Below are 24,644 nucleotides of genomic sequence, written 5' to 3' on the forward strand. Positions count from 1 at the left end.
GGACCTGAGCGCTACTATAATAAAGTTATTAACCCCTAATCCGCCTCACTAACCCTATCATAAATAGTATTAACCCCTAATCTGCCCTCCCTAACATCGCCGACACCTAACTTCAATTATTAACCCCTAATCTGCCGACCGGAGCTCACCGCTATTCTAATAAATGTATTAACCCCTAAAGCTAAGTCTAACCCTAACACTAACACCCCCCTAAGTTAAATATAATTTTTATCTAACGAAATAAATTAACTCTTATTAAATAAATGATTCCTATTTAAAGCTAAATACTTACCTGTAAAATACATCCTAATATAGCTACAATATAAATTATAATTATATTATAGCTATTTTAGGATTAATATTTATTTTACAGGTAACTTTGTAATTATTTTAACCAGGTACAATAGCTATTAAATAGTTAAGAACTATTTAATAGTTACCTAGTTAAAATAATAACAAAATTACCTGTAAAATAAGTCCTAACCTAAGATATAATTAAACCTAACACTACCCTATCAATAAAATAATTAAATAAACTACCTACAATTACCTACAATTAACCTAACAATACACTATCAATAAATTAATTAAACACAATTCCTACAAATAAATACAATTAAATAAACTAGCTAAAGTACAAAAAATAAAAAAGATCTAAGTTACAGAAAATAAAAAAATATTTACAAACATAATAAAAATATTACAACAATTTTAAACTAATTACACCTACTCTAAGCCCCCTAATAAAATAACAAAGCCCCCCAAAATAAAAAATTCCCTACCCTATTCTAAATTAAAAAAGTTACAAGCTCTTTTACCTTACCAGCCCTGAACAGGGCCCTTTGCGGGGCATGCCCCAAGAATTTCAGCTCTTTTGCCTGTAAAAGAATAAATACAATACCCCCCCCCCCAACATTACAACCCACCACCCACATACCCCTAATCTAACCCAAACCCCCCTTAAATAAACCTAACACTAAGCCCCTGAAGATCTTCCTACCTTGTCTTCACCATACCAGGTTCACCGATCCGTCCTGAAGAGCTCCTCCGATGTCCTGATCCAAGCCCAAGCGGGGGCTGAAGAGGTCCATGATCCGGTCAAAGTCTTCATCCAAGCGGGGCAGAAGAGGATCTTCCATCCGATTGAAGTCATCATCCAGGCGGCATCTTCGATCTTCTTCCATCCGGAGCGAAGCGGCAGGATCCTGAAGACATCCAGCGCGGAACATCCATCCGGACCGACGACTGAACGACGAATGACTGTTCCTTTAAGGGACGTCATCCAAGATGGCGTCCCTCGAATTCCGATTGGCTGATAGGATTCTATCAGCCAATCGGAATTAAGGTAGGAATTTTCTGATTGGCTGATGGAATCAGCCAATCAGAATCAAGTTCAATCCGATTGGCTGATCCAATCAGCCAATCAGATTGAGCTCGCATTCTATTGGCTGTTCCGATCAGCCAATAGAATGCGAGCTCAATCTGATTGGCTGATTGGATCGGCCAATCGGATTGAACTAGATTCTGATTGGCTGATTCCATCAGCCAATCAGAAAATTCCTACCTTAATTCCGATTGGCTGATAGAATCCTATCAGCCAATCGGAATTCGAGGGACGCCATCTTGGATGACGTCCCTTAAAGGAACAGTCATTCGTCGTTCAGTCGTCGGTCCGGATGGATGTTCCGCGCTGGATGTCTTCAGGATCCTGCCGCTTCGCTCCGGATGGAAGAAGATCGAAGATGCCGCCTGGATGATGACTTCAATCGGATGGAAGATCCTCTTCTGCCCCGCTTGGATGAAGACTTTGACCGGATCATGGACCTCTTCAGCCCCCGCTTGGGCTTGGATCAGGACATCGGAGGAGCTCTTCAGGACGGATCGGTGAACCTGGTATGGTGAAGACAAGGTAGGAAGATCTTCAGGGGCTTAGTGTTAGGTTTATTTAAGGGGGGTTTGGGTTAGATTAGGGGTATGTGGGTGGTGGGTTGTAATGTTGGGGGGGGGGGGTATTGTATTTATTCTTTTACAGGCAAAAGAGCTGAAATTCTTGGGGCATGCCCCGCAAAGGGCCCTGTTCAGGGCTGGTAAGGTAAAAGAGCTTGTAACTTTTTTTAATTTAGAATAGGGTAGGGAATTTTTTATTTTGGGGGGCTTTGTTATTTTATTAGGGGGCTTAGAGTAGGTGTAATTAGTTTAAAATTGTTGTAATATTTTTATTATGTTTGTAAATATTTTTTTATTTTCTGTAACTTAGATCTTTTTTATTTTTTGTACTTTAGCTAGTTTATTTAATTGTATTTATTTGTAGGAATTGTATTTAATTAATTTATTGATAGTGTAGTGTTAGGTTAATTGTAGGTAATTGTAGGTAGTTTATTTAATTATTTTATTGATAGGGTAGTGTTAGGTTTAATTATATCTTAGGTTAGGACTTATTTTACAGGTAATTTTGTTATTATTTTAACTAGGTAACTATTAAATAGTTCTTAACTATTTAATAGCTATTGTACCTGGTTAAAATAATTACAAAGTTACCTGTAAAATAAATATTAATCCTAAAATAGCTATAATATAATTATAATTTATATTGTAGCTATATTAGGATGTATTTTACAGGTAAGTATTTAGCTTTAAATAGGAATCATTTATTTAATAAGAGTTAATTTATTTCGTTAGATAAAAATTATATTTAACTTAGGGGGGTGTTAGTGTTAGGGTTAGACTTAGCTTTAGGGGTTAATACATTTATTAGAATAGCGGTGAGCTCCGGTCGGCAGATTAGGGGTTAATAATTGAAGTTAGGTGTCGGCGATGTTAGGGAGGGCAGATTAGGGGTTAATACTATTTATGATAGGGTTAGTGAGGCGGATTAGGGGTTAATAACTTTATTATAGTAGCGCTCAGGTCCGCTCGGCAGATTAGGGGTTAATAAGTGTAGGCAGGTGTCGGCGACGTTGAGGGGGGCAGATTAGGGGTTAATAAATATAATATAGGGGTCGGCGATGTTAGGGCAGCAGATTAGGGGTACATAGGGATAACGTAGGTTGCGGCGGTTTACGGAGCGGCAGATTAGGGGTTTAAAAAAATATGCAGGGGTCAGCAATAGCGGGGGCGGCAGATTAGGGGTTAATAAGTGTAAGGTTAGGGGTGTTTAGACTCGGGGTACATGTTAGAGTGTTAGGTGCAGACGTAGGAAGTGTTTCCCCATAGGAAACAATGGGGCTGCGTTAGGAGCTGAACGCTGCTTTTTTGCAGGTGTTAGGTTTTTTTTCAGCTCAAACAGCCCCATTGTTTCCTATGGGAGAATCGTGCACGAGCACGTTTTTGAGGCCGGCCGCGTCCGTAAGCAACTCTGGTATCGAGAGTTGCATTTGCGGTAAAAATGCTCTACGCTCCTTTTTTGGAGCCTAACGCAGCATTTGATTAAACTCTCGATACCAGAGTTAAATTTATGGTGCGGCCAGAAAAAAGCCCGCGGAGCGTTAGCAGCCCTTTTACCGCCGAACTCCAAATCTAGGCCTAGGTGATTTCTTGAACTCCTCGGACAACTTGCATGATTCTATCTTTGATGTGATAATAATGGAGTTTTGTTATAACATCTCTGTGAGCTCCCGGAGTTGGAGGCTTGGTTAGAGCCCGATGTACTCTGTCCATAAGGAGAAATGATGTCTCCTCATCCGGCAATAACTGTTGGAAGATCTGAGTTACAGTATCAGAGAGATTGTTATATTTTTCTGGTAAATTGCGTATGCGGATGTTGGATCTGCGCGATCTGTTTTCCAGATCCTCCAGATGATCTTCCAATTTCTGTATTTGAGCTTGTTGGGAGCTTACTGTGGCCTGTAGTTCCGGGATTTCTTCTACTATTTCATCAACTTTATCTTCTATAGCCGAAGTTCTTTCACCTATATCTGCGATATCTTGCTTTAGTTCTGATAAGGCTGATCTCATTTCCTCATGAAACATTTGTTTTATTTGCTTTAAAAGGGCCTCGTTTGAGGTATTTGACTTAAGCGGAGACGGAGAGGAATCCGCTATATCTTCAACTGGTTCCATCTGTTGAGAGGAATCTAACATAGCTAGTTTCTTTTTCTGTTGTGATTTTGATAAACACTCTTTGACTGACTGCGTACGGCTTTTCATATTGAGGGCACTGTTAGGAATTATGTATTAATAGAGAGAAGAGAGAAACAAACAGAAAAACTGAAATTTATTCTGTATAGAACCTGCTTAGTGGTTTTGTAGCTTCTGTTGCATAGAACAATACCACTTTGTTGCCAATATAGCAGCCTCACAGCCCAAAATCTTTTTTAGAGATCCACCTATATTATTATCTACTCAGTCATGTCCGAAAGGTTCATCCATTAACCATTTAGTCCCACATCATGTCTTCCTCTGCAAAAACTTGCAATAGTGGGCGAAGTATCTGGACTGATGGAGAGGGTCTGAGTAGGGTATTGTGTGTCAGGGCCGGCTAAATATAACTCTCCTGTATTCCTTGGTGCCCAAAGGCCTTTAGGCTAGAGGATGAGAGATCAGCGAGTGGAAATAGCCCCTGTGAGTACTGTATTACCCTATCTGTGGACCATGTGTTAGATGATCGTCATGTAGGATGGTAATTATGCTTCACTTTAGTCCAAAATATGAGCAGTTGCAAAAATAAAGCACTCAACTCCCCAGGGAAGCTGTCCTCACAGGACCATCACGGAGAGGGTATCTTGGATATGACCCACCAGTACTGGGACTGGCAGGAAAGGGGTGGGGAGAGAGTGCTAGTGTCTGCTGTAGATATTTCTCCAAAACTGTTAATCAGTAGTAGCCAAACAAAGCAGTTTCTGACCGCCTCAACTCTCCAGGACTGATTAATTCAGTGTCTCTCCTTATAGTCTCTAGATGTGTTTGCCTGATAAAGTTGGGGAGCAAAGTTGCAAATACTCTTTAAATGAAAGCCTGAGTGGGGGATGGTAGCTGTGATATTATTGTGCTGCAGCATGGAAATGCACCTAGTTCAAAAGTCTTTCTCCACACTTGTAATTAGGATGATGTGCTGTTATTAATGGCTCTTGCTGCACTAAACCTCTCTGGCCCCCTCAATATATAATGTGCCAACCCCACCTTTTCCAAGAAGAGAAAAAGTGCCTTTAAAATGGTGTTTGGCGCCTAAATCACAATGGGCTTTTTCTCTGTTTCAATTGAGCCTATCTTCCTGTAATGGAAGGCCCACCTTGGGACACCTCTCCAGTTATTAAAGAGTTATGATGCAGGGTCTTGAATGTCTCTCCCCCACCCAGTTTCGGCCGAAAATGTGGATAGGCCCAGGGCTCTGCTTTATAAAGTGCCCCTTTCTCTTAGCTGTGATGTCAATTAGACCCACTAGTGCTTGACCGCATCTGTTACACTGACCTTAGGTAGTTTGGTGATCTTTAAAGAACTTTTCGTGAGGCCTTTCGATCCAGTGCAGGCCGAAGCCGGGGGGTTTCCTAGTTTTGTTCTGGTTCTCAAAACCGGATTGAGTTCCGTTTTTCCCAATCTTAAAAAAGGCTCCTTGTATTGATAATCCTCTGCTTGGGGATGTTGCTCCTTATCCTTTTAAGGCTTTATTAGGTCTCAAAAAGCACTTTTTATCAGTTTAATGGAGTATATAACACAGAGCTCTTCACAAGTGCTGCTGCTTCATTAGCTGGCTAGCTCCTCCCTCAATAGTTGTTGTTTTAAATAAATATAGTCTATCTTCAGCATTCTCTGTCGGTCTGCACAGGACGTTAGCCAGTTTAGTTGTGAGGTGCTTCGCTACCATGACAACATATATATATATATATTTAGACATGTATATGTATGTATCTCTATTTTAAAGCCCTTAGCCTGCCTTTTTTTCTTAAACCTGAAACCTCATATCTTTAAGCCCTTATAACTTTTTTTGTGCAATTTTTTAGAATAATTTTTAGTAGATAGTGTTATTATGAGTGTAACTGTAATTTGTAATGCATTTTTTGTTTCGCTATCCCAAAGAGTGTTAACTTCAATTGCACTGAAGCGATCACATTTACTTTCAACTTGTAATACGAGTGGAAAACCGGGTGCACGCAAACACCCACGATAATACCCTTTTTGCTCATGCGTAACTGTTAACACTCCACTCATAATCTGGCCCTTAGTGTTTAAAGTGGTGGTAATCTCTCCCCTTTTAGAAACAGATCCAGAACGTTAGCGATATTTTAGATGAAGTTTAATTCATCAGATGTAATAAAGATGCGCTAGAACTTGCTTTTAATAAAGATATGAAATTCAAATACCCCACACTCTCCGCCGGCCACTTTAAAAGTCAATTTTTCTGTGAGCTAAAGGTTTGAATTGTTCTCCAATCAGTGTTCTAGCTACAACAAATGTGTGATATAGGGAGACCGCTGATTGGACAACAATTGACATACTGACTCCTGAATAATTAAAGGGAAATTAAGCACTTTGAGCTTGTAATATAAAATGTTTAATTATATGCCATAAAAAAACAACAACTTTGCAATATAGTTTCATTATTTATCCCCTCCCCCTTTTCTAATGATTTATTCTGTTAAAAGTGGAACTGCAGGACCCACACTGCTATATTCCACACAGTCATTGGCTGCACACTTTAGTGACACATTTATAACTGCCCCTAATTGGCCACAGCAGGAGAAAACCTACCTTACAACATGGCAGCACGCACTGCATTATGGACACTTATACAACTTATTATTATATAATTTTATAAAAATATATCTGCAAATTGTCCTCAGGATAATGTTTATTTTGAATTAATCATTCAGACTAAAATTAATTTAGTTTATTGTACCTTTAAATTATATTGTAGAGTGCAAATTAAAGTTAGTTACTGAACAATAAAAAGGAGGAAACTTGATCAAACTAGTAAATGTTTAGCAAATTGTTTTTTTTTTCCAGCTTACACTTTGTTACCTGCATAGTTGAGATTTTCTTGTTAGATGGTTTGTTCTATTTTGTTCCATAACCACCGTGTATTTTTCTGACAGGCATCTCTTCCCCTTAAACCTAGGCAACACGCTTTAAATGCTGCAGATGAAGCATGACTGTACTGGATATGCTTGCATGGATAAAGAAGTTTTACAAACATGTTGTTTGTGTATGGTTTACACTTCTGCAGCAAAGAAATGACAGATTGTAAAATGAGAAATAAAGTCAATTGAGTAGAGGCGTATTAAAGGGACAGTTACGTTAAAATTAAACCTTTATGATACTGGTAGAGAATGCACTTTTCAAAAATGTTCCAATTTACTTCTGTTATCAAATGTGTTGGTTCCCTTGGTATTTCTTTATTGAAAAGTAAACCTAGGTAGGTTCAGGAGCTTGCACTTGTCTTTAGCACTCTAGGGCATCAGTGATTGCAACAATGTATAACATTGCTACAAACATTGAGCTCATATGAGCCTATCTAGGTTTACTCTTCAACAAAGGATACCAAAAGAACAAAAACGATTTGGAAACTGTTTTTTTTTAAATTGTATGTCCTTTAAATTAAAGTTTAATTTTGACTTTACTGTTCCCTTAAATGGACATAAAACTAATTTTTTTTATTTCATGATTCAGATAGAACATACCATTTTAAGTAATTTTACAATTTACTTTTGTTATCAAATGTGCTTGAAATCATTCCCTTTATATCCTTTGCTGAAGGAGCATCAGTGCACTACTGAGAGCTAGCTGAACACATCTTGTCAGCCAATCACAAGAGACAAATGTGTTTAGGCACCAATCACCAACTAGCTTCCACTGGTGTAGGATATGTACAAATATTTTTTTTTTAACAATGGTTACCAAGAGAACAAAGTACATTTGAAAATAGAAATTAATTTGAAGGTGTCTTAAAATAATATGCTCTAGCTGAATCGTGCAATTTTAAATTTGACTTTCCTATCCCTTAAAATGTAATATAATCTCATACACTGGTTACTTACAAATTAAAGGGACACTGAACCCAAATTTTTTCTTTTGTGATTCAGATAGAGCATGCAATTTTAAGCAACTTTGTAATTTACTCCTATTATCAATTATCTTCGTTCTCTTGCTATTTTTATTTGAAAAATAAGGTATCTAAGCTTTTTTTGTTTCAGACCTCTGGATAGCACTTTTTTATTGGTTTATGAATTTATCCACCAATCATCAAGAACAAACTTACATTCTTGCATTTCAAATAAAGATACCAAGAGAATGAAGAAAATTTGATAATAGGAATAAATTAGAAAGTTGCTTAAAATGGTATGCTCTATCTGAATCACAAAAGAAAAAAATGTGGGTTCAGTGTCCCTTTAACTGTTACAGACATTCATATGGGATTAATTTTCATCATCCCTTTTGTCTTATTGCTCTAAAAAGCACATTCAACAGTATTTTTGTAATGATATAATTTGCCCCATCTTTGAAAGATACATTATTTGAAAAATGTTTGCTGGATCAATAAAAAAAAATCTAAACAAAAACTTTTTTTTTTGTTTGCTTGAAGGAGAAATGCATTTTGGAAGAGTTACCTGTAATTAGTGTTGCTTGCTGTGATTAGAGGTTTTCTTGTCAAATTGGCAAATTAACAATATCATGTCAATGGGCGGCATTGATGCTTCTTTTATTGTGTATGGTATCTATGGAGACTGCGAGAAATTGTCTGACATTTTGCCACACGTAATATTCAGACACAGATCTTTTTGTCAGAAATAATAAACAGAAATAGCTGACATTTGATACTAACAACAACAACAAAACTGTGTGTGTGCATCTGACAAAATAGAAACTGTAAGGCTGCCAATTTACCACCTAAAGGACTACTCAATGCAGTACAATCGCATAATTAAAGGGACACTGAACCCAATTTTTTTTCTTTTGTGATTCAGATAGAACATGCAATTTTAAGCAACTTTCTAATTGACTCCTATTATCAAATTGTCTTCATTCTCTTGGTATCTTTATTTGAAATACAAGAATGTAAGTTTAGATGCAGGCCCATTTTTGGTGAACAAACTGGGTTATTCTTGCTGATTGGTGGATAAATTCACCCACCAATAAACAAGTGCTTTCCATGGTCTGAACCAAAAAAATAGCTTAGATGCCTTCTTTTTCAAATAAAGAAAGCAAGAGAACAAAGAAAAATTGATTATAGGTGTAAATTAGAAAGTTGCTTAAAATTGCATGCTCTATCTGAATCACGAAAGAAAACATTTGGGTTCAGTGTTCCTTTTACAAGTGCATAATAAAAAGACTATTATTTAACACCTACTCAAATTTTTATCTGACAAATTTATTTTTTCTCCCATTTTCCGGCCCCCTGTATCATGTGACAGACATCAGCCAATCACAGACTAGTATACATATACCCTGTGAGCTTGTGCACATCCTCAGTAGGTTCCTCAGAAAGTGTGAATTTAAAAAGACTGTGCAAAATTTGATAATGGAAGTAAACTGGAAAATTGGAAAGTGTCTTTAAAACTGCATGATCTATTTTTTTTCACTTCATTGTCCCTTTAATAAATAGGTGATTGAGATTTTTTGTATTATAGCCTTTATTTGCAGCATAAACAACAAACATATTACATATTTTCAGGTACAAGAGTGTAGTGCACATATTCTATTATGTTTTTTTATCCCAGTACAAAATAGATCTTTTTTATCTCACATTGGCCAATCAAGTGTGTGTGGGAGTCAGTTAGTGGTCATGGGAGGAAGCTGGGTGCTCTCTATACCTGAGGACAGGTTTGAAAACCAGTGCCCTAAACCTATGATTAGGGCACTGGTTTTCAAACCTGTCCTCAGGCCTCCCCAGCAGTCCAGGTTTTCAGGATTACCTTGGATGAGAGCAGGTAAAATAACTATGTTTATTCATCAGCTGATTGCTTCACCTGTGCTCTGTTCAGCTATCCTCAAAATGTGGCCTGTTAGGGAGGACAGGTTTGTAAACCATTGGTTTATGGGGTAGTGAAAGCTGGCAGCAATACAGATCTGATTATGTGAGGAGTAGCTCCCATCCTCCATACCTCATTTGGTAAGCATTTGTCACAGCTTGCTCCAACCCTTTTGCCTTGGAACTTGTTTGAGTGCCACCTGTTAATTATTTGCAGTAGTGTATAATGGGTTTGGTGAAAATAAAAAATCAAGCACTTAGTTGCACTTAACCTCGCACCATATACTTTCAATGGATAGTGCAGGGTGCGCTATCATTGCTTATATTACAAGTGGTGAGTTATGTATTCCGTGTAGGCACAACACATAATAGTGCTGAAAACTTTAGAGCTTTTTGGAGGCCTCAAGTAAAGCATAAATGCATGTATAATATAATAACATGAAGTACATATTAAAGGGACATAAAACCCAACATTTTTCTTTCACGATTCTGATAGAACATACAATTTTAAACAACTTTCCAATTTACTTCTGTTATCAAATTTTCTTTGTTTTCTTGTTATCCTTTGTTAAAAAGCTGGGATGTAAGCACATGAGTGTGCATGTGTCTACAGCACAATATGGCAGCAGTTTTGCAACAATGTTATACATAGGCAGGAGCACTAGATGGCAGCACTATTTCCTGTCATGTAGTGCTTCAGGCATGTGCACGCTACCTACCTAGGTATCCCTTCAACAAAGAATAACAGGAGAACAAAGCAAATTTGATAATAGAAGTACACTGGAAACTGTTTTAAAATTGTATTCTGTATCTGAATATTGAAAGATATTTTTTGGGTTTAATGTCCCTTTAAAGTATTATTATTTAAATCAATATCTGAACAGTGATTTAAAGGAATATGGTATATGGACATGGTGTTGGACTGGAAAGGGCTCAAAAGTGTATATGTATATGCGTGTATTTGTATGTGTGTACATAGATATGTGCACACACATACACTTACATACACACATACACATCCACACACATGCATATACACCTTTGAACCCATCCCAGTTTCTATCTATCTATCTATTGGGTACTTGTAAAGCGCAAACTAATCACCCGTGCCGTGAGGGTCTCAAGGCGCTAAGGGAGGACGAAACACCTTTAACACCTTGTCACCTTTAAATAACTGTTAAAACATTTATTTAAAATAAAGTATATATACACAGTGTATATATATATATATATATATATATACTTACATACACTGTATATACAGTTGTGCTAATTTTTCAGAGAATACGAATGATAACACAAAAACTTTTCTTTCACTCATGGCTAGTGTTTGGCTGAAGACATTTATTATCAATCAACTGTGTTTACTCTTTTTAAATCATAATGACAACAGAAACTACCCAAATGACCCTGATCAAAAGTTTACATACCCTGGTGATTTTGGCCTGATAACATGCACACAAGTTGACACAAATGGGGTTGAATGGCTATAAAGGTAACCATCCTCACCTGTGATCTGTTTGCTTGTAATTAGTGTGTGTGTATAAAAGGTCAATGAGTTTCTGGACTCCTGACAGACCCTTGCATCTTTCATCCAGTGCTGCACTGACGTTTCTAGATTCTGAGTCATGGGGAAAGCAAAAGAATTGTCAAAGGATCTGCGGGAAAAGGTAGTTGAACTGTATAAAACAGGAAAGGGATATAAATAGATATCCAAGGAATTGAGAATGCCAATCAGCAGTGTTCAAAGTCTAATCAAGTAGTGGAAAATGAGGGGTTCTTTTAAAACCAAACCACGGTCAGGTAGACCAACTAAAATTTCAGCCACAACTGCTAGGAATATTGTTCAGGATGCAAAGGAAACCCCACAAATAACTACAGTTGAAATACAGGACTCTCTGAAGACATGTGGTGTGTCTGTTTCAAGATGCACAATAAGGAGGCACTTCAAGAAAGATGGGCTGCATGGTCGAGTCGCCAGAAGAAAGCCATTACTACGCAAATGCCACAAAGTATCCCGCTTACAATACGCCAAACAGCACAGAGACGGGCACAAAGTCATTTGGAGTGATGAGACCAAAATTGAGCTTTTTGGCCACAACCATAAACGCTACATTTAGAGAGGAGTCAACAAGGCCTATGATAAAAGGTACACCATTCCTACTGTGAAACACGGAGGTGGATCGCTGATGTTCTGGGGATGTGTTAGCTACAAAGGAACAGGAAATTTGGTCTGAATTGATGGCAAGTTGAATGCAGTATGTTATCAAAAAATACTGGAGGAAAATTAGCATTCATCAGCCCGGAAGCTGCGCATGGGACGTACTTGGACATTCCAACATTACAATGATCCTAAACACAAGGCCAAGTCGACCTGTCATTGGCTACAGTAGAATAAAGTGAAGGTTCTGGAGTAGCCATATTAGTCTCCTGACCTCAATATCATTGAACCACTCTGGGGAGATCTCAAATGTGCAGTTCATGCAAAACAGCCTAAGAATTTACAGGAACTGGAGGCTTTTTGCCAGGAAGAATGGACAGCTTTACTATCTGAGAAGATAAAGAGCCTCATCCACAAATACCACAAAAGACTTAAAGCTGTCATTGATGTTAAAGGGGGCAATACACAATATTAAGAACTGGGGTATGTAAACTGTTGATCAGGGTCATTTGTGTAGTTTTTGTTGTCATTATGATTTAAAAAGAGTAATCACAGTTGATTGATAATAAATGGCTTCAGTCAAACACTAACCATGAGTGAAAGAAAAGTTTTTGTGTTATCATTCATGTTCTCTGAAAAATGGCCAAGAAACCATAAATTCTGCCAGGGTATGTAAACTTATGAGCACAACTGTATGTGTGTGTGTGTATATATATATATATATATATATATATATATATATACTGTATATATTTTAAAGCATAATTTTAATGCTAGTGAAGAACTCCACTATTTAACCTTCGGTTTAGTAAATTTTAGGCTTAGCACACCTTCTGCTTGGCTCTTGAGCGATAGCTTGAATTCGTTTTTCAGTGTTTTCCCACAGAAGTCTATTATGTGAGCGATTTAGCACATCCGTGCTATCCGACATACAGATGTTCGTATTCCCTAGGGTTTCAATCGAGTGCTAAATTGCTAATATTTTACTTTCAACTTTTAATATGAGAGTAAAATTTAAACCGCTATGGATTGCACTCTAGCAATGTTAGCGCACCATAACCCTAACATTTTTACGCTTTATTTGTAATCTAGGCCTAAATCTATATAATACATTGTTGCTTAATCTCACAGATTACTTCATAAAGTTGAAGATGTACTAAAAACGTGTCATATGATTTGTATCTCTAAATGCTGCTATTCCTGCCAGAAGAATGTGTAGTTTTAATATTGTATTAATGTTAACTGCTAAAATATCTGCTGCTACCTAGAAATTACTGTATCCTTTCATTTCGGTTTATAAACCATATTTAACAAACCTTGTAATATATGTACTAAAATAATTTTTGCAGTATATATGAGTGACTCTTACTGAAATCCACTGAGCTGTAGTGATATCATCCTGTGTGTCATTGCCAGCACTCTCAGCATGAGTGAGAAGAGGAAACCTTAAAAATGTAAAATGCTAGAACCAATTTAAAAGAGAACAAAGGGGTTTATGTTAGTCATTTAAACACAGCAACATAGATATTGACGGCAGATAAGAGCCATAGGCCTAGCAAATCCATGAATGAATCACCCTTTCTGTAAAGGGATATGTAACAGTCTGTTTCCTTGTTGTAATAAAAAAGCACCAAACAGTGGCTTATATGTAATATAAATCATTGCAATATACATTATTTATCATGTTAAATTGATTTGACCTTTTATTTAGTTTTAAACTTAATATTTGCCCATGCTCAGAAGTGGCAGAATGCAACTTAAGTTGTCCAAATGTCAGCTCTTATCTAGCTGTAGGCAGTGGCTTCATTGAGAATTTCTAAGTGCTGTTTGCATGAAAACAAGTAAGTTGTTTGATGTTTTTTATACAATCTGTTTCTTTTTATGCTTATTTTGATTTAACATATTTACATATAAAGAAGCACTGTTTTGTATCCCTCTAATAAAGTCATGATTATGTCACAGAGTTCATTAAAGGGACACTGAACCCAATTTTTTTCTTTTGTGATTCAGATAGAGCATACAATTTTAAGCAACTTTCAAATTTACTCCTTTTATCAAATGTTCTTCGTTCTCATGCTATCTTTATTTGAAAAAGGAGGCATCTAAGCTTTTTTTTCCGTTCAGAACTCTGGACAGCACTTTTTTATTGGTGGATGAATTTATCCACCAATCAGCAAGGACAACCCAGGTTGTTAACCAAAAATGGACCGGCATCTAAACTTACATTCTTGCATTTCAAATAAAGATACCAAGAAAATGAAGAAAATTTGATAATAGGAGTAAATTAGAAAGTTGCTTAAAATTTCATGCTCTATCTGAATCACGAAAGAAAAATTTTGGGTTCAGTGTCCCTTTAAACATTCTGTCTATCAAAATGTTTTTTAAATTTTAAACACATATTTTCTCATTTCTTCACAGCAACTACGGCATGAAAACTTGGTAAATCTTTTAGAAGTGTGCAAGAAAAAGAAGCGCTGGTATTTGGTGTTTGAATTTGTTGATCGTACAGTACTAGATGATCTTGAGCAGTTTCCAAATGGACTGGACTTCAACAGAGTTAGAAAGTATTTATTTCAGATCATTAGAGGAATAGGTTTTTGCCACAGTCACAATGTAAGTAAAAACATGACTTTTTCAAGAGTATACTTTGATTATTTTTAAAGTCAAATTTTGAAAAATGTCTGATACTTGTAGCCTTATTTATTTTCTCTGTCGGAATTAAATGTGTTTGACAGTGTACAATGAAAACCTTCACCTCTCTTGTATAAATGCATTGTAACAGAAATGTCTTGAATACAAATTTAAAGTACACAATAAATATCATGCATTTTAATTCAGGGGCAGAAATACAATCGGTGCATTAGGGCCCAAGTGCTGTGGGGGCCCTTTACAACCAGTCTATGCATAGGCATGGGCAGAAAGTGTACAATCCTAATGCAGGGGAACTTTATTAGTGCAGGTTGTTGGTCCATATTATTATATCTGTCTATACTCATAATTATAATTAATTATTACACAGAGCAGTATGTATATTATTACTATTGCTTACTACTGAGTTACCATTGGGGGGTCCCCAAAAAATTGCACCAAGGCAAATTAACAAAATACGGTGACAGAAGGATGTTGCAAAATTTAAATGTTTTGTAAATCAAACTTGCACATAGTACTTGTCAATAAATATTTTTTCTTGATTTAAATGTGAACTTCGATAACTTCCATTTTTTATTACATTTAACTTTTTTGCTATTTAATGGGATACTGAACACAATTTTTTTTTCATGATTCAGATAGAGCATGCGATTTTAAGCAACTTTCTAGTTTACTCTTATTATAAATTTATCTTTGTTTTCTTGGTATCTTTATTTGAAAAATCAGTAATGTAAGCTTACGAGCCGGCCCATCTTTGGTTTAGCACCTGGGCAGCGCTTGCTGATTGGTGGCTAAATGTAAGCAAGCTTTACCCAGGTGCTGAACCAAAGATGGGCTGGCTCATACGCTTACATTCCTGCTTTTTCAAATAAAGATACCAAGAGAATGAAGAAAAATGGATAATAGCAGTAAATTAGAAAGCTGATTAAAATTGCATGATCTATCTGAATCATGAAAAAAAAATTTGGGTTCAGTATCCCTTTAATTGCAAAACATTAACAATATAACGTGACAGAAGGATGTTGCAAATATGAAATGTTTTTGTAAATCAAACTAGCACATTATACTTTTCAGAGCAATTTCAGAGTATTGCTAAATAAGAAAAGGGGTTGCATGTGAGTTAGGGTATAGTTTGCAACTATATATTGAATTGCAGAGTAACTCTCAGTTTCCTACAATGTGTACACATTGTAGTATTGTAGTACTTTGTGTGTTATATTCGTGAAAGTTTGAGCACATTTTTATTTGTGATCATGTTTTATTAACCCAATTAAGAAAATATGCGCATGATATAGCAAAGTGGCACGTTTTGCTAAATTGTGCACACAAGTAAAGAAAAAACTATTTATATGGCCACTCCAGGACACCTTTACAGTTTTTGATACATAGAAAGAGATTGGGGCATATTTATCAAGCTCCGAATGGAGCTTGATGCCCCGTGTTTCTGGCGAGCCTGCAGACTCGCCAGAAACAGCAGTTATGAAGCAGCAGTCACAAAGACCGCTGCTCCATAACCTGTCCGTCTGCTCTGAGCAGGCAGACAGACATCACCGGAAATCAACCCGATAGAGTACGATCGGGTTGATTGACACCCCCCTGCTGGCGGCCTATTGGCCGCGAGTCTGCAGGGGGCGGCGTTGCACCAGCAGCTCTTGTGAGCTGCTGGTGCAATGCTGAATACGGCGAGCATATTGCTCGCCGTATTCAGCGAGGTCTGTCGGACCTGATCCGCACTGTCAGACCTTGATAAATTGGGGCCATTGACTCTAGAACGCTAAAGACAATTTGTGACATAAGTGGAGATTTTGTTAAAACTAAAGATGTTTGGGTCATAGCTATGTATTGTGCTAAAGCAGATTTTAACATTTACAATGGAATAATAGTTTAGTTACTAAGTCATTATATCTTACAGACGTATTACAGTGTATTACTTTGCAGAAAATCTATAATCTGCTTTTGTATATCTTGGCTCTCTGCTCACAGATTATGTGCATAATTATCGGGATACATGCTTCAACAGAGCCTACATTGATGGAATGTGATGCATCATTCACTGCAAACTAATCCATCTTCTTAATGTTCATCAACCATAGCATAATAATTAATCTACCTTTGTAATATTTTTTCGAACATTATTATCCAACCAAGGTTAACAAGGTTTCCAACCTTACTTCTAATTTTGTCCAATACATATTTTTTCTATTCAGCAAAAATTGCCTATTAATTAAAGGACCACTGAATGCAGTACAATTGTATAATTAACAAGTGCACAAAGACAATGATTTAACACCTACTCAGAATTTCAAATAAGCAGTAGATTCTTATCTGACAAATTTATTTTTTTTCTACCATTTTCCAGCCCCCTGTATCATGTGACAGACATCAGCCAATCACAGACTAGTATACGTATACCCTATGAGCTTGTGCACATGCTCAGTAGGATCTTGTTCCCCAGAAAGTGTGCATATAAAAGGAATGTGCAAAATTTGACAATGGCGGTAAATTGGAAAGTGTCTTAAAACTGCATGCTCTATCTGAATCATAAGTTTATTTTGACTTGAGTGTCCCTTTAAAGCGACAGTAAAGTCAAAATTAAAGGGATATTAAAAAATAAATACACGCTACACATAATGTTCTATTCAAAGCAAACAAACTTAAAAGCAAACTTTAAATGGACACTCAAGTCAAAATGAAACTTTCATGATTCAGATACAGTATGCAATTTTAAACAACTTTCTGTTTTACTGCCATTAACAAAATGTGCACAGTCTTTTTATATTTACACTTTTTTCAGTCACCAGCTCCTACTGAGCATGTGCAAAAGTTCACAGAATATACGTATATGCATTTGTGATTGGCCGATTGCTGTCACATAACACAGGGGGAGTGGAAATAGACAAAACTTGAAAATTTATCAGAAAAAAAATCTACTACTCATTTGAAGTTCAGTGCTATTGCATTGTCTTGTTATCTTGCAGTTGTTGACTATGTAAAGCTACTGTATTTATTGGTCCTTTAAAGGGACATGAAACCCAAACTTTTTTTCTTTCAGGATGTAGAAAGAGCATTCAATTTTAAACAACTTTCTAATTTACTTCTATTATCTAGTTTGCTTCATTCTCTTGATATCCTTTGCTGAACAGCATATCTAGATAGAATCAGTAGCTGCTGATTGGTGGCTGCATATAGAGGCCTCATGTGATTGGCTCATCCATTTGCATTGCTATTTCTTGAACAAAGGATATCTAACTTAAGTAAATTGGAATGATGTTTAAAATTGTATTCTTTACCTGAATCATGATAGAAATGTTTTGGGTTTAGTGTCCCTTTAAGTTCAGACATTGCATCCATTACTTCATAGAAACAATGGAATTTAAAACACAACAATTTTCAGAGTTGAATTACAGGAAATGGGACAAAATAAATGATGAAAGTATAATACAAAGGTTTTTTTTAACTACACATAATTAAACTTTTAATATTACAATCTTATAGTGTTTGATGTATCTTTAAAGATAGAGCAAAGAAATTTCCATTATCAAATTATTATTATTATTTTCTTTCATGTAAGTGGCAAGAGTCCATGAGCTAGTGACGTATGGGATATAAATTCCTACCAGGACGGGGCAAACATCAAAATGCCTACAACTACACCTCCCACCTCACTCACACCTTAGTTTTGCAAACTTTGCCTTCGGTGGAGGATGGTGAAGCAAGTCGTGCTTGATTTCTTCTGTGAAAGGCGCTTCTAAGCATTTTTGAAGCCCAATTCCTCTCAGAGTACAGTGTTTGTCAGAGGGATGTGAAGGGAGTATTGCCTGTTGATTTTATGGTTTCACCCATGGGAAATCTATTCAAAGGCTCTCTGTTATCGCCGGTTGCAGGGATTCCTCCCCTGCCTCCCTTTTCAGATCGACGTTATACTTCTATACCATTACCTCTGCTTATAATTTTCAGTACTGGTCTGGCTGTCTGCTATATGTGGATGGGTGTCTTCAGGTAAGTATATATCTTTTTTTTAAGACACTCTCAGCTATATTTGGCACTTTATATTTTTAAAGTTTTAAAAAATTGCAGATTGTATTTATTTCAACACGTTTGGACAGTTTCTGTTCAAATCAGTGGATTCAGAATATTATTTTTTCTCAGGGGTGTCGTTTAGATTTCAGAATAAAAACCTTACATGGGAAGATTCTTTTTTATGTTATAACAAACTCTGTGAAAGCTCAGGTTTTTCTGAAATGTGTTTCAGATTTAGAGTTTTCAGGGGTGATGGTTCCAGTTCCTCTGCAGGAACGGAGTTTAGGTTTTCTATTCAAATCTATTCATTGTCCTAAGAGAATTTTTTTTTTTGTTCAGACCAATACTGGATCTAAAATTTTTATATTGTTTTGTAAGAGTCCCAGCTTTCCAGATGGTGACTATAGGGACTATTTTGCCTTTCTGTTTAGCAAGGTTACTTCATGTCCATAATAGACTTACAGGACGCTTATTTTTTGTTCTTTCAGACCACTATTGTTTTCTGAGATTCTTTTTTCTAGATAAGCATTACCAATTTGTCGCCTGTCCTTTTGGGCTAGCAGTAGCTCAGAAATTCTTTTCAAAGATTCTTGGTGCCCTTCTATCTGTATTCAGAGAGCAAGGTATTGCGATGTGTCCTTATTTGGGTGATACTTGGTACTAGCTTTGATCTTTTCATTTAGCAGAATCTCACTTGAAACAACTAGTGTGGTTTATTCAAGACATGGTTGGAGGATCAATTTACAATAATGTTTTTGATTCCTTAGACAACGGTCACCTTTTTATGTTTCCAGATAGATTTTAGTATCTATGGTTCTTTCTCTAATAGACTAGAGACAAATTAAGTTAATTTTAGTTTGTCTAAAACCTTCACTCTCTATTATTTCCTTCAGTGGTTTTGTGCATGGAAGTTTTAGGTCTTATGACTGCAGCATCATGTGCGATCCTTTTTTCTCGTTTTCATTTGAGGCCTCTATGACTTTGCATGTTGAACCATAGGTGCAGGGATTATTTTCAGATATCACAAATGATATACTTAAATCCCAACATTATTTTACCTCTGATTTGGTGGTTGGACTATCACCTTGTTCAGGGGGCCTCATTTTGTTCATCCTACCTGGTCTGTATTCTCAACAGATGCAAGTTTTTCTGGTCGGGGTGGTGTCTGACAGTCTCTGACAGCACTAGGGGTTTGGAAACCTCAGGAGGTGAGGTTACCAATCAATATTTTAGAACTCCATGCTATTTTCAGGGCTCTTCAGGCGTAGTCTCTATGTAAGAGACAACTTTTACATTTGTTTTTAAATAGACAATATCACAACAGTGGTATATCTCAATCATTAAGGAGGGACTCGCAGTCCTTCAGTTATGGAGGAAGTATCTTGTATACTTTCTTGCACGGAATCCAACTCTTGTCTAAATTCTGCGATTCATATCCCAGGTGTAGACAATTGGGAAGGAGATTATCTCAACCATCAGACTTTATCTCTCTCCATCCAGATGTGTTTCTTTCATCTTGTTCAGATGTGGGGTCTTCCAGCAATAGATCTGATGGTCTCTCATCTAAACGAGAAGCTTTCCAGATACCTTTCCAGGTCCAAGGATCCTCAGGTGGAGATGGTGGATGCTCTAGCAGTTCCTTGCTTTTTTACCAACCTGCTTACATTTTTCCACCTCTGGCTCTTTTTCCAAGGGTAATCTCCAAGATCATAATGGTACGATCATATGTGTTTATGATAGCACCAGCTTGGCCTCTCAGGTTACAGTGTGAGGATCTTGTCAGAATGTCCAGTTGCCAGTCTTGGCCACTTTCCTTAAAGCCAGTCCTTCTGTTTCAGGGGCTGTTTTTTTCCATCTGGATCTCAAATCTCTAAATTTGAAGGCATGGAAATTGAACGCTTAAGTGCTTAGTCATAGAGGTTTCTCTGACTCAGTTATTAGCACTATGATGCAGAATCGTAAGTCTCTTTCAAGGAGAATTTATTTTCGGGTTTGGAAAATCTATATTTCATGATGTTCAATTCGTGGTTATTCTTGGTATTCTTTTAGAATTCCAAGGATTTTATAGTTTCTTCAAGATGGTTTGGATAAGGTTTTGTCTGCAAATACTTTGAAAGGACAAATTTCTGCTCTTTCTGTTTTATTTCATAGAAAGATTGCTAAACTTCCTGATATTCACTGTTTTGTTCAGGCTTTGTTTTATATTAAACCTGTTTTTTTAATCTATTTCTCCTCCTTGGAGTCCTAATTTTGGTTTTAAGATTTTACAGGCTCCTCATTTTGAGCCTATGCATTCTCTGGACATTAATTTCTTTCTTGTAAAGTGTTATTTCTTTTGGCTATCTCTTCTGCTTGAAAAGTTTCTCTAATGTCTGCTCTCTCTTGTGAGTTTCTTTATCTGATTTTCCATCAAGATAATGTTGTGTTGCAGTCTTCATTTATATTTTTGCCTAAAATTGTGAATTCTATCAACATCAATAGGGAAATTGTTGTTTCTTTTTCGTGTCCTAATCCTAAGGGTCTTTACATTCTTTGGATGTGGTAAGATCTCTGAAATATTATGTTGAGGCTACTTAAGATTTCAGAAAGATTTTTAGTTTATTTGTTCTGGCTCCAAGAAAAGTCAGAAGCCTCTGTTATTTCTCTTTTTTTGTTTAAGACTTTAGATCACAAAACTTATCTGGAGGCGGGGCAGTCTCTGCCTCAGAGAATTATAGCTCATTCTACTAAATCAGTTGCCACTTCTTGGGCTTTCAAGAATGAAATTTGCAAAGCCGCAACTTGGTCTTCTTTGCATAAATTTTCTAAATTTTACCATTTTGTTGTGTTTGCTTCTTCGGAAGTAGCCTTTGGTAGAAAGGTTCTTCAGGCAGTTGTCTTAGCTTGATTCTAATGCCTTTGATTTGAGTTTTTTTTTATTTTTTGAGAAAACGTAATTATTTTTGGAATTTATTTCTCAGCGGATTTAGCTGTTTTTATTTTTCTCTCCCTCTCTAGTGACTCTGTGGATTTCCACATCTTGGGTATTATATCCCATACGTCACTAGCTTATGGACTCTTGCCACTTATATAAAAGAAAACATAATTTATGTAAGAACTTACCTAATAAATTCATTTCTTTCATAGTGGCAAGAGTCCATGAGACCCACCCTATTTTTTGTGGTTATGATTTTTTTTTTGTATAAAGCACATTATTTTTTCCAGTTCCTCTTTTTGTATGCTTTTTACTCCTTTTTTATACACCTCACTTCTTGGCTATTCGTTAAACTAAGCTGTGAGTGAGGTGGGAGGTGTATTTGTAGGCATTTTGAGGTTTGGGAAACTTTGCCTCCTCCTGGTAGGAATGTATAGCCCATATGTCACTAGCTCATGGACTCTTGCCACTATGAAAAAAATTAATTTATCAGGTAAGTTCTTACATAAATTATGTTATACCTTTTTGGTATAGAAGACTGATGATGAGTTTTGATGAGATTCTGTGTTTTACATAATAACAAAAATGTGGTAAAGTACAATTTAGGATCATCCTTTACACTTTAAGCTGTATCTGCCAAGCTTTTTATTCTTGCATTCTGTTAGTTCTGGCCTGTTGGCAGTTTTCCATAGGTTAGTAGCAGCTCCAAAGTATGAAGGGAAAATAGATGGTCTATGCTAATAGAATGATCGGAACAGCCAATAGAATGCGAGCTCAATCTGATTGGATCAGCCAATCGGATTGAACTTCAATCTGATTGGCTGATTCAATCAACCAATCAGATTTTTCCTACCTTAATTCCGATTGGCTGATAGAATCCTATCAGCCAATAGGAATTGAAGGGACACCATCTTGGATGACGTCCCTTAAAGGAACCTTCATTCGTCGTTAGTCGTCGGGAAGAAGAGGATGGCTCCGCGTCGGCTCATCTGAATGGCTCCGCTCTGCTCCGGATGGATGAAGATTGAAGACGCTGCATGGATGAAGACTTCAATTGGATGGAATACTTCTTCAGCGCCCCTTGGATGATGACTGCTGCCGCTCCGGATCTCCTCTTCGGTTCCATCGGTGGTCGGCTGGCTGAAGACGGCTCAAGGTAGGATGATCTTCAGGGGGGTAGTGTTAGGTTTATTTAAGGGGGGTTTGGGTTAGATTAGGGGTATGTGGGTGGTGGGTTTTAATGTTGGGGGGTTGTATTTTTATTTTACAGGCAAAAGAGCTGTTTTCTTTGGGGCATGCCCCGCAAAAGGCCCTTTTAAGGGCTGGTAAGGTAATAGAGCTGGTAACTTTTTAATGTAGAATAGGGTAGGGATTTTTTTTTATTTTGGGGGGCTTTGTTATTTTATTAGGGGGCTTAGATTAGGTGTAAGTAGCTTAAAATTATTGTAATATTTTTTAAATGTTTGTAACTTATTTTTTTTATTTTTTGTAACTTAGCTTTTTTTATTTTTTGTACTTTAGTTAGTTTATTTAATTTAATTTAATTGTAGTTATTTGTAGGTAATTTATTTAATTAATTTAATGATAGGATTAATTTATTAAAGTATAGTGTAGTGTTAGGTGTAATTGTAACTTAGGTTAGTTTTTATTTCACAGGTAAATTTCTCTTTATTTTAACTAGGTAGCTATTAAATAGTTGATAACTATTTAATAGCTATTGTACCTAGTTAAAATAAATTGAAAGTTGCCTGTAAAATAAAAATAAATCCTAAGATAGCTACAATATAATTATTATTTATATTGTATCTATATTAGGGATTATTTTAAAGGTAAGTATTTAGTTTTAAATAGGATTAATTTAGTTAATAAGAGAAATATTATTTAGATTTATTTAATTAATATTTAAGTTAGGGGGGTGTTAGGGTTAGGGGTTAATAATTTTATTACAGTGGCGGTGGTGTAGGGGGGGGTAGGATAGGGGTTAATAAATTTATTATAGGTGGTGACGGTGTAGGGGGCAGATTAGGGGTTAATAAGTTTAATATAGGTTGCGACGGGGTCCGGGAGCGGTGGTTTAGGGGTTAAACTATTTATTTAGTTGCGGCGAGGTCCGGGATCCGCAGGATAGGGGTTAATAACTTTATTATAGGTGGCGGCGGTATAGGGGGGCAGGATAGGGGTTACTAGGTATAATGTAGGTGGCGGCGGAGTCCGGGAGTGGCGATTTTGGGGTAAATACATTTATTATAGTTGCAGCGGTGTCAGGGAGCGGCGGTTTAGGGGTTAATAACTTTATTTAGTTGCGGGGGGGCTCCGGGGGGCGCCGGTATAGGGGGTAGAACAGTGTAGTTAGTGTGGGTGCTTAGGGACAGCTTGTCAATAAAGCTGTCAAAAAGCCGAAGAGCAGCGAGATCGGATGAGAGATAACTATCACAGTCCGCTGCTCATCACCCCGTACTTGGTGCGCGGCTTTTTGACAGATTTATTGATAACTTTGGCGAAATTTGTCAGGTCCGCGGCGGCGATGGTAGGCGAGCTTAGGCGGGCGTATTGGGGCGGAGAAGGCAGGTAAAGTAGACACGTTGATAACTAGAGGCCAATGTATCTACATGTGTGTGACAAACAATTTTATGAATAACCACATACCCACTGATTCAGCTAACCTGATAACTTACACATTTCACATGCACACATTATTGTAAGTCTTACCAAAGACAGAGTTCCAGTGTAAACAAGGATCAAATATATATTAGTGTTTCAATTCAATTCTAAAATGTTGTGTAATGCTCTCCTATAAGACTCTAGATGAGCTAATTTAGATAACTGTCATGACACCCTGGTAGAAAACCCCCATTTTAATATATTTTTAAACCTAAAAAATGACTATTTACTGCACAGAAAATAATTATTCTCTGTAACATATTTTTTTGGATAAAAGTTTGATCAATTTCCACAGCATATGCAGATAATGATAAAGGATGATAAATCCAAACTAAGAC

The 24,644-nt window shown here is 36.7% G+C and overlaps 1 protein-coding gene across 1 annotated transcript in view; it reads left to right on the forward strand.

Moving 5' to 3' along the window:
- Positions 1–24,644, forward strand: part of CDKL2 (cyclin dependent kinase like 2) — a 208,853-nt gene that overhangs the window by 88,328 nt on the left and 95,881 nt on the right. The window contains exon 3 of the mRNA XM_053703308.1: positions 14,481–14,675. Coding sequence (XP_053559283.1) covers positions 14,481–14,675 — 195 coding nt within the window. The remainder of the gene's footprint in view (positions 1–14,480; positions 14,676–24,644) is intronic.

The sequence above is a fragment of the Bombina bombina genome, chromosome 2 (genome assembly GCF_027579735.1).
Source record: "Bombina bombina isolate aBomBom1 chromosome 2, aBomBom1.pri, whole genome shotgun sequence".
In the NCBI taxonomy this organism is placed as follows: Eukaryota; Metazoa; Chordata; class Amphibia; order Anura; family Bombinatoridae; genus Bombina; species Bombina bombina.